This window comes from Zalophus californianus, chromosome 16, assembly GCF_009762305.2.
Source record: "Zalophus californianus isolate mZalCal1 chromosome 16, mZalCal1.pri.v2, whole genome shotgun sequence".
Taxonomy (NCBI): Eukaryota; Metazoa; Chordata; class Mammalia; order Carnivora; family Otariidae; genus Zalophus; species Zalophus californianus.
Window position 1 is genome coordinate 45,046,093 of NC_045610.1, and position 15,306 is coordinate 45,061,398.

Genomic DNA, 15,306 nt, shown 5'->3' on the forward strand with positions numbered 1-15,306 from the left:
ATCCTAGGTGGATCCAGTGATGGGATCCAGTGATCCGGTGGTCCATCCATGCCGGCCCTGGGTATATGGACGGACATGTAAGCTGTGGCTGATCGACACACACACAAGGGAAGTTAATGTGGCAAAATGATGGTGGTGATGCTGTCATTTTTCCTAGCTTGACAGAGAACTCTTGAGGAGGCAAAGAATTACCTTACCGATAATCTGATACTCCCAAGAGAGTGTGACGAAGTCAGTTGTGTGGAGAGACTGTATGCGGGGGAAAATTCAAACTCAAGTCCTCCTTGCAAATGCTGTGTCTACACGGCTTGAGATTCTTGCCCATCACAGATACTCGGTAGAGCATCGTCATGCCTGAATGTCCGCACAGCACACGCCCTCTGTGGGCTCTGCTCCAGGGCCCAGTCTCAGCACTGCTTGCCAGCAGAGGAGAAACTTTAGATCATTTTGCAATAACTTCTGAAATTTACATGCTTTTTTGAACTTTCATCCACACCTTCCCTGGTGTCTTCTTTGAAGAGGCTTATGAATCAAGTGGCCAGGCAAGGAACAGGAAATCTTGCTTTGGCCTTCTGTGCTTGGGCCGGGTTGGTTGGTTATCGCTGACTCAGTGCTTCAACAAGTCTGTTTACCAGGATTTGATTATTACACACTCGAATCTACTCTATGACTTGCTGCTGAAACTTAAAGCAGAGGCAGTTCACTGTAAGTTTTAGGACATGAAAAGACAGCCTTAAAGCAAACCATGTTTCAGATTTTAGCCACCATTATAGTTTTTCTGTATATATATATATATTTAAGGATTTTATTTGAGGGAGAGAGAGAGAGAGACTGAGCAGGGGGAGGGGCAGAGGGAGGGGGAGAAGCAGACTCCCCACTTGAGCAGGGAGCCCGATGCAGGGCTCAATCCCAGGACCCTGAGATCGTGACCTGAGCTGAAGGCAGATGTTCAACCGACAGAGCCACCCAGGCGTCCCCTCTGTTATATAGTTTTGAAGGTATTTCAGTGAAGACGTACAAATACATGTAGGATGAGATAACCTCCTTTTCTGAGGTTTTAATTCTATCTGCTGACAAAAACTAGCCTGTTCACGGTGCATCCATTTATGAAGAAATCTAAAGCAGCAACTGGCTGGCTGGCCTCCTTTGCTTTGTCACTAGGCTTGTGATGTCGTCATATGCTCGCTCACTCTCTGCCCAGGGCAGCTTCGAAGAGCACTGGGATAGCTTCAAGACCCTACCTTCCCAAGGTTGTGCAGGGACCCGGGTGGCCTCGGGGTCCTCCTAGGTGTGGACAACTCCCAGGGAGCTGACCTCTTTGCACTGAGCCTTGCTGATTCTCTGAGCTGCCTTTCCTCCTAACCTCACCCCACTCTAAGCATCAGGCTTTTAGGCTAAGAGATCCAACAGCTCAGAAAAATGCAAAAAAGGATTCCAAAATGAAACATGTGAAGAAATCTCACTGAGAGTGTCTGAATCCCTTGGTTTGTACATTTCAAAGGAGTAATGCTAATTGAGAAACAATTTTCCTTTCTGGATTATTACTAACCCATTTATGGCTTTGGTCTGCTTCAGTTTTTTAATAAGGTGGAAATAAGTAAATAAGCATGAAGGTTCTTGTTGTGCATTAACTCTTGAAATTTCTCTTTTCAAGTGACTGTACTTCCTAAATAATGAAAACCAGAGACTTTTAAATAAAAATCCTCCATCGCCTTAGGCTAGTTATAACAAAACAAGGAGGGGCTTTTCTGAGCCCCCTCCTCTTCACACATTCCTATCAGTTATGTGTGTCGTTTTGTACAAAACATGGTCCACAGAATGTTTTTGAGTATAGATACTCTTTATTGCATTCCTTCATTTGCAAGAAACAATATATATTTTTCAATATAGTTTTGGACAAAACACAAAAGACATGAACCTCATTTAACGAGAGCCATAACTTAATACAGTGTGTGTTGCTTTCCTGGGAGGAGAAAAGAGGCAAGCTGCGCAACAGATAGGGGACCTGGGGTACTGGCCATCAGGGATCACAGAATTACACAATACAAAATCCACTTTAAAAAGCCACAAAATAAGCTAGGGATGAAAACCCAAAATGAAGTAGATATGACACAGAAGTCAACCAAAAATATACAGATACAGATGGCAGGATCTGGAGATAATTTGCCTTCTACCACAGGGACAAATGACAGCTACACCCAAGTGCCACTGTAGCCACAAGCCTCATGGGCGGCGTGAAGCACCTTCAGGTGGCTGCTGACTGCTCATCCCTGCATTTGAAGCCACGGGGAGGTGGGGGGGGAAGGTGGTGGGGGTGGAGACAGTTGACTTGCTCCGTAAGTCTCATCACAGATATGATGACCTGATTCATTCCTTCTGACTCACGTATAAGACTAACCACCGGTTCTCCTTCCCTTTGGAAAGAGCATGTGGAGGGGAAAGGAGGTGTGTTAAAACATACTGGAATGGATGTTAAAAGACTCAGGATGAGGGCTAGAAAACAGTTTCTTCTGGAGAATAGTGTTTTATTTCAATGCTAGATAGCACAGAGGGTTTAAAATAAAGGAAGAATAAATTCTAAGTCATTAAGATGAGGAAAACGACAAATGGTGAAACTAAGAAGAAGCCTTTAATATAAAGAACTGTCCCATTTAGAGTTGGACACTAATTAGTGCAGAGAGATTTATAAATGACTTCATTTAATGACTCCTTTCTGTTTAGGGGTGTAGGCTTTTTCCATACAGGTCTTTCCCAAGTCGTTAACAACAGCTACCACGTGGTGGTGGCCAGCACATCTCCTGCCACGGAGCAAATGAGTAACACTGAGGGGATGCCACGGCCAACACAGTAATAGTTGCACTTTCTATTAAGAAAGATCTCCGACTGCAGCTTGGAAACATCTCTGAAAATGACTGAGAACAGCATCTTAGAAATTCAAAGTCCTGTTTCTTCAGGCAAAGATAACCACCAGTTTTCTGGGAGAACCTTTAACCAAATACCCAAGTACCTTTAGTGTTAGCGGAGAGGGGCTGTAAGATATAATCCCTCTGAACTCATACCGCTAAGTCACTGCTCCTGGTTTACATCTAAAAAGTCTTCCTTCTAACAGGCCAAGTGTTGTCTTGCAACATCATTACATTTATTGAGAGTTTTTGGGTGGTGATGGTGGTAGGGAGCTTAAAATGTGTAGTGTTCACAAGGGCAGTGTATCTCCCACACTTCAAGACTGAGGAAGAAGAAATCATCCTAGCTTGCACAGAGAGGTAAGCATAGCATTCTAGAGCAAATCTGTACCTTCCACAAAACAGAGTATCTGAGTAAGCACAAGGAAGGGAGTTTTATTGCACTAATCATGCAGTGAGCACACGTTGAAGGTAGGGAACATTTCACTTTGTCTAGGATCTTGAGTTAAGTTGAGTGAAGATCCCAGGCCGTCTTCACCTTGGTCACTTCCCTTGGTCACTGTGTGTGTGCAAAGAGTCCATTTTCAAAGTCCAGGGGGCTACTGAAAAAGAAACACCCAAAACAAAAAGAAGCAGATGAGGGTCTGCAAAAAACCATTTACCACAAAATCACTAAAAGCTTCTTAATGGTTTTTCTACATTTTTTACTATGCATTTGCTATTAGATAAGCATTTCAAAAAAGAAAATGGTCATAGCCCCATGCATTTAAAAGCAGCTTCCAATAAATATGTACCATCGAGTTTTTTCCTGCATTGTGACAAGGAAGTTTTGCGAAGCAGGACAAGGAGAGCAAACCAACAGTACAACCAATTTCCTTGCTTGGTCTCTCAGACCTACAACACAGTGAAGAATGCTAATAAATGGAAACAAAGTTGTCCAAGAAAAGCTGAGAATTCAAGTGTATATGCACTGTACAGCAACGCTTAGAACAGGTACTGGGATTTAACAGAGTGTGGTAAGTCTGGCTGGTGGTCTTAAGTGCTGTGTGTACTTACGCTCCTTCTTCTCCTAAGAGGGCCAAGAATTTTCTCACACGGTATTCAGGATCCATCTAAATACATCAGAAGAAATAAAGAACACAGGTTAATGGTACCTTCTAACTATGCACTTAGTGCCAAGGAAATGCTCGGTTTCATACTTCCACCAGTGCTCTGCTGAGTCACAGAAATACGTTACCTGCTCCCTGACCAGTATTCTGATACACAGCAAAGCAGATTACATCATTCAAAAGGAGTGAACAGGACTTCCTAGCACAGAGAATCACTGTGCACGAGGTTCCAAGTGACCCAGCTGGTCATTCCCAGGTACCTCAAGGCGAATGCCCCCTCAGCTAGTGCTGTGTAAGGAAGAAGCACGTCTGCGAGGACACATGTGAGACCAGACGATGGCTATTCACGGGGGTTTGAAGGGCATCCAAGTCATAGGACTCATCCAACATATAAAAGTGAGACCAAACTTACACCAGTTGAGGTTGATTAAATGACCAAAAAGTAGCTTATTAACACTTCATGATCAACATATTCGCTTTTCTTAGCCTTGGTCTTCCATGCAGTTTCTTCTTTGCAATTAATGAAAAAAATGGTGCTGAAAGTAAAAAAATGAAGAGTGGGGCTGACTCCCCTAACATGGCCCCTGGATAATCTGGATCTCCTGTGACAGAAAAGCATCAGGATAGGGGAGCCTGACTGGCTCAGGCAGTGGAGCATGTGATTCTTGATCTCGGGGTTGTGGGTTTGAGCCCCACACTGGGTGTAGAGATTACTTAAAAATAAAATCGTCAAAAAAAAAAAAAAAAGCATCCTAAGTCTAGGAGAAGATAGGGGAATTTTGGTTCAGAGGCCAAGTTTAGGATATTACTAATTTTCTCTATTCATTTTCCTTTATATTCATGTTTATACTAATTTAATTATATTTTGTTCTCATTGGTCCACCAGAGATGTTATCTAAAAAATGATCATTAAAAACATCTTTAATTCCTTAAGATGAATTTTTATTGTAAGAAACATACCTAACTTTTAAAAAATGTTCCAGGGCAGGAGTCTGTTTCCCAAGAGGGAACTCCCTGCCCTCCAGGGAGAGCTTTCAAATGTCAGTGCAGCTGTGGGTAAATGTGCACTCGGATTCCCCCCACCACCACATTTTTTTTTTTTTTTTTTAAGATTTCTTCTCTTCTATCCCAAAAAAACATTGAACAGAAGTTTCAAATGTATCAAAGTTAAGAGGTCAGACTACAAAGGACTAAGAAAAAGTGTGAAGAGCTAACAAAAGAAACATTTTCCCTCTTTGGGAATAGAATTACATATGAATCAATTGTCAAGTTCTTTTAAAAAAAATGGAACTGGCTGGAGCTCAGCTGTAGTCAGTACTTGCAGGTCTTTGCCCATTAAATATATTTAATATGTGTGAGCAACGACTTACTGACTTGCCTGTAGCTATGGAATTAAAAGTCAAGAGAAAGGGAGGAAAAAAGTAATCTAGATAAATGACTTTATTCCCTCAGGTGACATCCAGTCAGAGCAGATCCTCAGCACTGAGCAAGTTTTAACAGAATCGTGTATAGTGAACAGAGAGGTAACATGACTTATATTTTGCTCAACTACATGCCTCTCCACTTAGGCTCAGTCTCTCTCAGGCAGATCTAAAGAGAATTCACTCAGCTGCACGAAATCCATTTGACAAGAAGGGGTTCAAACTCAGAGGCCTATGAAATGTCAGTCGCTGAAGATTAGGCCTGAGTGCCCCACTCTCACTTTCTGCCCCACATACATGAGAGGCATTAAGTTGATCACTGACCTGCAGGCATCAAAGGAAGAAGGGGTAGGGACTGGAGTGAAAAGCCCACATAGTTTCTTCTATGCAATTATTGAAAAAAAATTATGCTGAAACCAAAAAAATGAAGAGTAGAGCTGACTATCTTGACAGATTTATCTTTTCCCAAGGAAAGAGCTAATACATCTGTATATGTACCTTTACCAAGGATAATCCTAAGCAAAGTGATTAGTCTGCAACTTCAGTTTACATTCATTGTGGAAAATAAATTTCAGTCCGGCTGAATGTTCAATACATTCAACTTAGGTTTCTGAAAGCCACAATTTTGTTTTAAAAATAAATGTTCCAGCAAAGATAAAAAGCATTCACTTCGTGTTCTCCATTTGTTATTGGTCCAAGAGCCTATTTCAGGTATAACCGTGAAACTTCACTTCTACTACCCACTGCTCACGGGGCCGGGATGGCAGGACTGAGCAGCGACACATAATGCCAACAGCGAGGCCAGTCTGTCCACCAATGACCATCCACAATGGATGGACCCATCTGACTACAGTTCACTGAGTGCCCTACTGTGTGTCCAGTTCTGTTCCAGGGACTGTGGATTCCAACAGTGAGTGACAGCCAAGGTCCCTGAACTCACAGAACTTGGCAGGAATACATTTATTATCTAACCAGTGTGTCAGATAAGGATAGAAAGACAGGATGGACATGTGGAGGGGTAGAGTTCCCAAAGGAGGAAAGGTAAGTTGCCAGTAGACGTGAGAAAGTCCCAAAGAAATTTCATCTGTCTTTGCCCAGGCACTGGCCTAGGGCTCGGTATTCTCTGTGATCCTGGATACTTTAACCCTACAGTAGTTTGCATGAAATTTCTAGGAGCCCAGCCAGGGGAAAATATAGAGAGCCTAAGTCTACTCTGTACAATTCAATTAACTGGTCCCTTAAAAACAGTCTCCCAGGCCCCTTTTGGTGTAATACAGAGCAGCTTCCGGACCTCGGATAAACAACGCCATCTTCCTTCCATCAATAATTGGCTATGTGATCCTGGATAACCCACTGAGCACCTGAGGGACACTCAGTATCCTCATCTCTAAAATGGGGGCAGGGGGTGACGACAGGAGAACAATTGCCTCTTTGAAGTCCTTTCTAGTTCTAAGATCTAATCACTCCCTAAATTAAAATTGAAAGTAACTTTATAATCTTTTTTTCTATTTCTGAATTTTAAGAAGTGAGAAAGAAAAGTACTAATAAGTTATTGTTTGGTCTCAGAAGCAGGCTACTAATAGCAACTTGAGTTCAGAAATAAGAGAATTATAACAAACTAATTAAAACCTTAGCAGAGGAGGGGTGCCTGGCTGGCTCAGTCAGTGGAACAGGCGACTCTTGATCTCGGGGTTGTGGGTTCAAGCCCCACGATGGGTGCAGAGATTACTTAAAGTCTTTAAAACAAAACAAAACCTTAGCAAAGGAAATATAGAACCTTGGTATGTCATGAAGCTCCTGTGTCTGAATCCTATGGAGAATGCAACATCTTACCTGGAGCGACATCTCAATCAACATTAGTAACTTCTTGATGCCTATCCAGACCTTCTTCCCTTTGACTTGCTGTGAAATTGTGGTACGTTCCTTATCTCTGAAGTTGCCCAAAAGCTACAAAAACAATAAAAATGACAAAAACACTTTTATAGTAAGTGCATCAACATTAGTTAATGCTCACATTTATCCTTAAAAGAACAGTAGTAAGAACTATCTGACTGGTTCAAGTTGACAGGACTTTCTCCTATTTTAAAATCCAACCTGACCTTCTTAAACCCATTAGGTACAATTAATGAAAGTGAAAACTGGTATCCTAAATCCTGTTTTCCTAGAGATCACCATTATAATTTAGAGATATGTTTGCTGGGGGTGGGGGGGAAAGAAAACTTCAACCCACAATAAATAATCAGTTAAAAATTTTTAGCATGTGTCAAAGCAGAGACTAAATTTAATTCTTTACCCAACCTCAGCACAAGAGCTGCTCACATAATTAATCTGGAGACATTTATCATATAGATAATTTCTATTTTGTTGGGAGTATGCCCCAACTGCATGGGTCTTGAGGATTTTAAGAAGCTTTTACCACTGCCAAACAAATCATTACATAACATTTTTCTCAGATCTCACCAAGTCATTTGTGTACATTGATATTAATCAAAAGTTTAATGAAGGTTATAGTTTTTAAAAAATCTAAACTTTGTCATCCTCAAAAGATTTAAAGAAAACATTTCCATATTATGAGGTTGTTAATAAAGCAGTTTCTTTTACTTCCGTAGCATTTTTGCAGTCTCTAAGGTTTTAATCACCGTTCCAATTTATTAAATGCAAGTAAATGAGCAGAAAGCTATTACGAATGACCGAATTTTCTACATATTGATTACTCTACCACTCTGCCCTCTCCTTCCCCCATTCCAAGTTTCTGGCCCATGTAATTTGTATGCATCACTCCTGGTGGGCACAGAGTAATTCATTCCTGGCAGGCTGCCTACACCAAGGAATGGGAAATTCATTCACTTTCACTGACATTCATCTCTTCCTCGAATTCCTGAAACGACTGAAGGTATATCCCAGGTGCCCTATTCTAGGTTAGCACAGAAACTAGGCACCGGGTGCAATGTCTGCTGCGCCCCCTTAGCATTATTCCCAGCCCCGACTCCTTTCTAATAGACACTTAGCAATCCATTGACTCATTTTCACCTCCAGAGCCTCCAACAGCTGCTCTCCTGTAGCAATGTTAGGCACGTGGATGGTGGTGCTGAAAGCATTCAGCATCTCCATCTCCTGAAGGACATCTTTGCGGCTAGTGGTCCCAATGATAAGAAGCTTGCGGCCCTGATCACAGGGAGAAAATGTGTTAAAATGCAGGATAAGACTGGTTAGGAACCTAGAGTAAGCTTGAACAATGTCCATTTATTTAATTGCAGAAATGCAAATGGTTAGGCAAAAGAAAAGAAATTCAGAATTTTCCGCATGAAAATCTAAAGAAAAGTATCAAGAACAGGATTCAGAAAGGCAACAGCTCCTTCTTGTCATTCACGTCAATAAAATAATGGATGAGTAAGTCAGGGAGACATACAAACCAAATAAAAAGATACTGAAGTATATGCTCTAATTCATTTCTCATGGCCAACATGGTGTACGTATGGTGGGGACTGGAAAAAAGGAAATGAATGAACGGGAAGTCTGTATCACCCACTTAGCAAAGATTTATAATGCTTTTAAGGAGTAGAGTAGGGGCGCCTGGGGGGCGTAGTCTGTTAAGTGTCTGACTCTTGGTTTCAGCTCAGGTCATGATCTCAGGGTCCTGGTGCCGAGCCTCACATCGAGCCCTGCATTAGGCTGCTCACTCAGCAGGGAGCTTGCTTGAGAGTCCCTCTCCCTCTGCCCCTCCACTCGCACTCTTTCTAAAATACGTAAATCTTTTTTTTTTTCAAAGGAGTAGGGTAACAAAAATTGTTTACATTTCTGCAACACTTACCTGTAAAAGACATGGTGACAAATGCTTTACATAACTGTGTCATTTAGTATTTTAAATTTTCCATTTTATTTTTAACCCAAAAACACAAAAAATGTTTAAAAACTATAGCAGGCCTATGCCACCATTCCTGATTGCCTCTCTCCAAAGGCAATCATTTTAAACTCTTAGCTTTTCTTCTTGTATTTACCTCCTTTTCTTTACATAATAAGGTTACACCATTTTTAGATTTTTGTTTTCAGCTTTAAATATTATTTACTGACCACTTATTACTGAAGATGGAGATTTAATATTAATTTTTTCACATACCCCCGCCATGTGCCCCTTTTCTTGTCCTTCCAATGTGGTTATTTCATAGTCTTTGAATAAAGCTATATTCAGTATTTACCATGATTATATAAGTATGATTGACAGCTAAGCCATGTAGTATACTATTACATTTCCTTTCCTAGGAAACATTTTATATTTATTAGAGTTAATAACTGTCATTTTCACCCTCTGCTTAGTTACCAGGTACCTATTACAAGTTCATCCCCAAACACAACCATGAATATCCTTTCAATACCCTTCAAACATGTCAGGGAATTTTAAAGTCTGTTTGTTTGTTTAAGACATCCCCTCCTGGAGTCCTCTATTCCTCAAAGAGTCTGAATGGATTGCTGCTGCACAGCTGCAGTTCTAGAACTTTCTTCTCTCTTAGATCCCCTACATCCTGGTCTTCATTTATTCCCTCTTTTTCATGGTGCACCTACTTCAATAACTTCCTGAGACAGGGTGCACAGGAGGTAAAAATATAAAGACTTTGAATGTCTGGAAATGCTTTTATTCCACCATTAATATTGTCCACTCTATACTTGAGAGTTCAGCTAGGCACAGAGAACAAGGCTAAAAATAATTTTCCCCTCCAGAATTTTGAAGGCATTACTCTATTGTCTTTTAATTTTCAGTGCTGCTGGCTAGAAGACTGATACTATTCTGATTTTGACTTTTTGCTTCTACTTTTTTTTTAATTTTAAAGGACCTTTTCCTTACCTTTATATTCTATAATTTTAAAATCACATACTTTGAGATAAATCTTTCTTTACTCCTTCTGCTGGTGCTAGATGGTTCCTTTCCAAACTGAAAAATGATTCAGTTTTAGGAAATATCTTGGATTATTTCTTTGATTTTTCTATTTGTCTTTTTTTTCTTTCTTTCTTTTTTTTACTCCTGGTTTTTACCTTTCTCTTTCAAATACTTTTTGGGTTAGGATCAACATTATCTTCCAGCCTTTATATTAAGTTCTTTCTAGAATATATTTTCATTTCTAAGAGCTCTTTCTCGTTTCTTGAATGCTTTTTTTTATTGTACTTAATGGATATGATACCTTATTTTAGATTTGTGTGACTATTACAGATTTTATAATGATTTCTTCTGTTCTCTGCTTTGTCCTGTCTCCCCAGAGTTCCTTTTTTCCTATTTGTTCACTGGAGCTTTCCCTCAAGTATCTGGTGATTGCTGGATGACTATTCAGATTTAAGAGTTAAACTAGTGACTGGAAGCTCTGAGTCTAAGGGCTTCACTACAGGATGATCAGATAAGACTTGGCTGATTATTGGGGGTCCTTCAAAGGTCAGGGTGTGTACATTTTTCCCAGAGAAGAATCTTCCAATCTTCTTCCTGAAGGCTATAAAGCCTAGTTTCCAGCATACTGGGATTAGATGGCGGAAGGGATCTGGGTAGCTCACCATTCAATATGGAGACTCCCATTTACTCCTATTTGCAGAGTGGCATCTCCTGAGATCAACGTCTCATTTCATGTTCATATAATCCTGAGAATTAAGTACTTGTATTATCTCTACTTTACTGATGAAGCTATTGAATCTCACAGATACAAGTAATTTGTTGAAGGTCAAACAACTAATATATGGTGGATCCAGGAATGGAAGCCAGATCCAGAATCCAAAACTGTATACTGCTTTTCTTGATGAAGAAAAACATATTTAAAAAAATGTTTACTTGGGGGACGCCTGGGTGGCTCAGTCGTTAAGCGTCTGCCTTCAGCTCAGGTCATGATCCCAGGGTCCTGGGATCGAGCCCTGCATCGGGCTCCCTGCTCCGCGGGAAGCCTGCTTCTCCTTCTCCCACTCCCCCTGTTTGTGTTCCCTCTCTCGCTGTGTCTTTCTGTCAAATAAAATCTTTAAAAAAAAAAAAAGTTTACTTGGAAAATGGAAGAGGAATGCATTTTAAACTATGTCACTAAATTTATGGTACACACTTACTCCACAGATAAGCCTTTAAAACAATCATTAAACCTATTCATGAATCTTAGAAACTCAGGATGTTAAAATGAGAAAATAGGGGATCCTGGGTGGCTCAGTCAGTTAAGCGTCTGCCTTCGGCTCAGGTCATGATCCCAGGGTCCTGGGATCGAGCCCCGCGTCGGGCTCCGTGCTCAGCCAGGGGCCTGCTTCTCCTTCTTCCTCTGCCGCTTCCCCTGCTTGTGCCCTCCTGCTCTCTCTCTGTCAAATAAATAAAATCTTAAAAAAAAGAGAGAGAGATGATGACAATATATTATGGAGAGGTGGGAGGTATTATGCACAGGACGTCGCGGTAGAGGGAGGGAACAGGTGGCAGAGAAACATCTGCTCTTTCTCTGGAACTGAGCCTTAAGGAATGAGTAGGCTGATTAGGAAGATGAAGGGGAAGGATATTCCAAGCCAAAAGGAGCAGAAATACATAAGTCTGAGGGCCAAATAATAAAAACAAAAACCGGGGAGTTGGGGTACTTACAAACACACAAAGACATACACATTTCTACTGTCACAGAAGAGTGGTGCTTTAACATTCAGCACTAAATTCCATCTGTAAACTTAGGAACACATCCCTGAAGGCTAACAGATGCTAAAGGCCACAGAGGCTTATTACAACGAAAGGCAACTGTTCTCTCTCCTTACGTTCTACAGCCCATAATTCAAACTCCCTCATCTTGCCTTCTCTCAAGGAGGGCCACACATTGGCCCTAGAAGAACGGCACTGAGGAAGAAGCTTCTTACTCACTCCAGAAAGCTGGAATTGCCATTTTCCAAGTGAAACTTTCTCTTACACTAACCATGACTATGCTCCTTGGAGTGTTGAAAGACTGGGAAATGCAGAGCAACTTATAATGGAAACACTAATTTATGTTTTGCTTTACTTCTTGTTTAACAAGACTGCAAACACTGCAGAGAGGTCATGACCCAGACAAGTTCAGGCCTTGACTTGTAAAGCCTCATCTTTAAGAAAACACCGAAAATCATTACCAAATAATTAAATTGTGCTGGGTCATTTTGTCTATTAATTAGTGGTAATGCTCATGAGGAAGTTTTATCATGAAAAAAACAACTCTGAGTGTGTTAATGTAGTAAATCATACTGGAGAACAGTTTGGATGAAAAGCTGCCAGCAGCATGTAACAGGAAAGCCGCCTTTAAAAATAAAAGTAGAGTTCAACCCAAGAGGGGAAATCCAACTCATTAATGTGTGGCTACTAGTCTTAAGTCTACAGCATGGAAACATGCCCCTTGATGGAAAGAAAAAAAGTAGACTGGTAACTTATTTGAAGGATAAAAAAAATTGTTCCCAGAATACTTTTGCTAGTTCCTGATACAATAAAGAAACGGGCCTAAATAAAATGACTATCTGCCAATCGGATTATGATAAACATTGTTCCAAGGTTAAATAAGTATTAGTTAACTAATTCTTGGTACCATAAGAAGCAACTCAGGTGAAAACATTTCCATGAAAAAGGCAGGGCTCAGTCAGGTGTTGATCCTTCAAAAAAACACTTCTTTACATGATGAAGAATGAACAAAGTACTAAGCAGTATCTAAGCCTTTTGCCACACAAAGGACTAACCAGATAATCCACACCCTTTCATAGGTCCTGCCCATTGATTGGCCCCAATAAACTGATTTGTAACAAAAGTTCATGTGGAAGAAAGCTTTTTTTCTTAAATAGAAATGCCACCAATATAATACTGCAGTGAAATGGAAGGGCTGATTTTAACCTGTGAACAAAAGTAAAGTCAGTTATGCAGTAAAGAAAGGCCATTCTTTCCATATCATTCAATGCTGAGCAAGTGTAATACACCCTCGGTAAGAAGAATTAACTGGGAACAATTGGGAACCCTGAAATGGATTAAGAAGTGAGTTTAAAAGTGAAACTCAAAACTGCTGTGTGTCGGGGCCTTAAACTTTATTTTCTGATGGTTAGAATCTGAGGCTTTTTCTGAGAGAGAAAAATTTCAGAATATTAAGAATTTATAAACCCAGTATGTAAAAGACTAGTTGTTCAGATCATTACTGAGAATTTACTCTGTTTAGGTATTTACGGAATTATGAGATTTGGTTTGTGCCCTCAAAGTGATCATAATTTAGTTGGGAAGAGCACATACACATTCAGGGACCAGTACCAAGTAACACATCAGGAAACACAAACTAATCATGGCAGAGGGGACAGAGCATAAGGGAACAGTTTCATCGGAGTGGGGGCATCTAGGAAGATTCCCGTAGTGCTGTAGAGTCACAGACACAGAGGAGGCCCTGGAGAAGGGACGGGTCTCTAACGCTACTCAATCCTATGTGGGTGGTGGAGGCAGCTGAGCCGGAGTGCTCAGGGCTGAAAACGAAGCCTTTCTAGAGAGAGGGGAGTGGGCAGCCACTGAAAGGAAGACTCAGAATGCTTAACTAAGGAAGGAGATTTGATATAAAAAGCAACAGGAAACTAAAGAAGATTCTTGAGGAGGCAGAAGAATGAGGAAGAGAAAGAGGATCCAGCAGCTCCAGGCAGGACGGTCTAAGGGCCAGTGGAAAGCTGGGGCACTAATGATGTGTGGCTCTCCAAGTCAGCATGCCCAGGAAGGATCTGCACCTTCCCCCCCAAGACCTCACACACATGACATCCTTTTTAAGGCAAGTCCAGGGCTGGCAGACAGCAAGGGAGGAGAGGCAAGTCCTCTGATGGATAGGTGGCTTGGTGCAGTAGCAAAAGGACAGGCTCCGTCATTCACAGCTGTGTGATTGGGGGTAGATTTCACTTCTGAGTACCCGTCTCCTCCTCAGTCACACAAATGGGATAAAAATCCTACCTACCTGTCAAAGTAGAGTGGTGAGGGCGGGGGGGGGGGGGAAGAAGATTGGTGAAGGGAAGTCTTTCGGAGGAGGCGAGAATGAAAGGACGTACAAGCTTAAATGAGTGGTCTTGAAGGAACCTGAAAAAGCATTCTCTGTGTAGGATGTCAGGACTCCCTAACGTTACGGTTAGGTCAGGGTTAGGTTGGGTGGACGAGCAGTGGGGTGTCCGCAAATCCCTCTCCTCCCAACACAGGGTACTGACAACAAATGATGCACAGAGAGTGCATTCTCCCAAGACTCACTCTCATGGGAAGAGGAGAGCTCCAATCTTCAGCTTGACTAGGGTTCCAGTGAGGCCCAGATGAGGTCTGAACTAAAGATCAACCATCGCCTTTAGGAGTCATGGCAGAGGGTGAGAGTGAGTGGCCTCAGCAAGAGGTTTCTAAGGGAGAGGTCAGTTCAGGGCAGGGGTGTGAAGAAGCATTCCCAGTAAACCATGCTTTACTCTCCCACTTATCCTAGCTTTATTCACAAAATGGGAAGAATTTCACATATTTTTACTTAGTTTGTATTATTCAACACAGAGACTTTTTAAAAAAATATCCTACCCACCATAGTTCTTATACAACTTTATCATTGCCCTTATTTGCAAGTCTGAATCTGTTCCTAGCCTGTCAACTCCCTGCGGGTAGGAGCCACGTTTTATTCATCTCCGTCCTGGTGGTTGTTAGCACAGCATGCCTGGCTCACAGAAGATACTCCAGTGCTCCCTCCACCTAGAATGCTCTTCCCTTATACATCCGTGTGATTCTCTGACGTCATGGGGTTGCTTCAGTGTTAACTCTTGTACAGGCCCACACAGGCCCCCATGCTCCGCCATTTAAAACTGCAGACTCCCCTTCTTCAGCTCCCTTTATCCCGCTCCCCCCCCAATATGGGTCACCTTTTAACATGCGAAATACTTTACTCATTT

At 41.5% G+C, this 15,306-nt stretch overlaps 1 protein-coding gene across 4 annotated transcripts in view; it reads right to left on the reverse strand.

The window, feature by feature from the left end:
• Positions 1 to 1,808: 1,808 nt before the first annotated feature.
• Positions 1,809 to 15,306, reverse strand: part of NSF (N-ethylmaleimide sensitive factor, vesicle fusing ATPase) — a 157,631-nt gene continuing 144,133 nt past the window's right edge. For 3 of the 4 annotated variants that reach the window (XM_027625136.2, XM_027625137.2, XM_027625138.2), the window contains exons 18-21: positions 8,464 to 8,598; positions 7,267 to 7,380; positions 3,960 to 4,015; positions 3,052 to 3,505 (exon numbers count right to left, since the gene is read on the reverse strand). In XM_027625136.2, coding sequence (XP_027480937.2) covers positions 3,460 to 3,505; positions 3,960 to 4,015; positions 7,267 to 7,380; positions 8,464 to 8,598 — 351 coding nt within the window. In that variant the 3' untranslated portion in view covers positions 3,052 to 3,459. Of the gene's footprint in view, positions 3,506 to 3,959; positions 4,016 to 7,266; positions 7,381 to 8,463; positions 8,599 to 15,306 lie in introns of all 4 variants that reach the window. The other variant, XM_027625135.2, reaches the window with a different exon arrangement.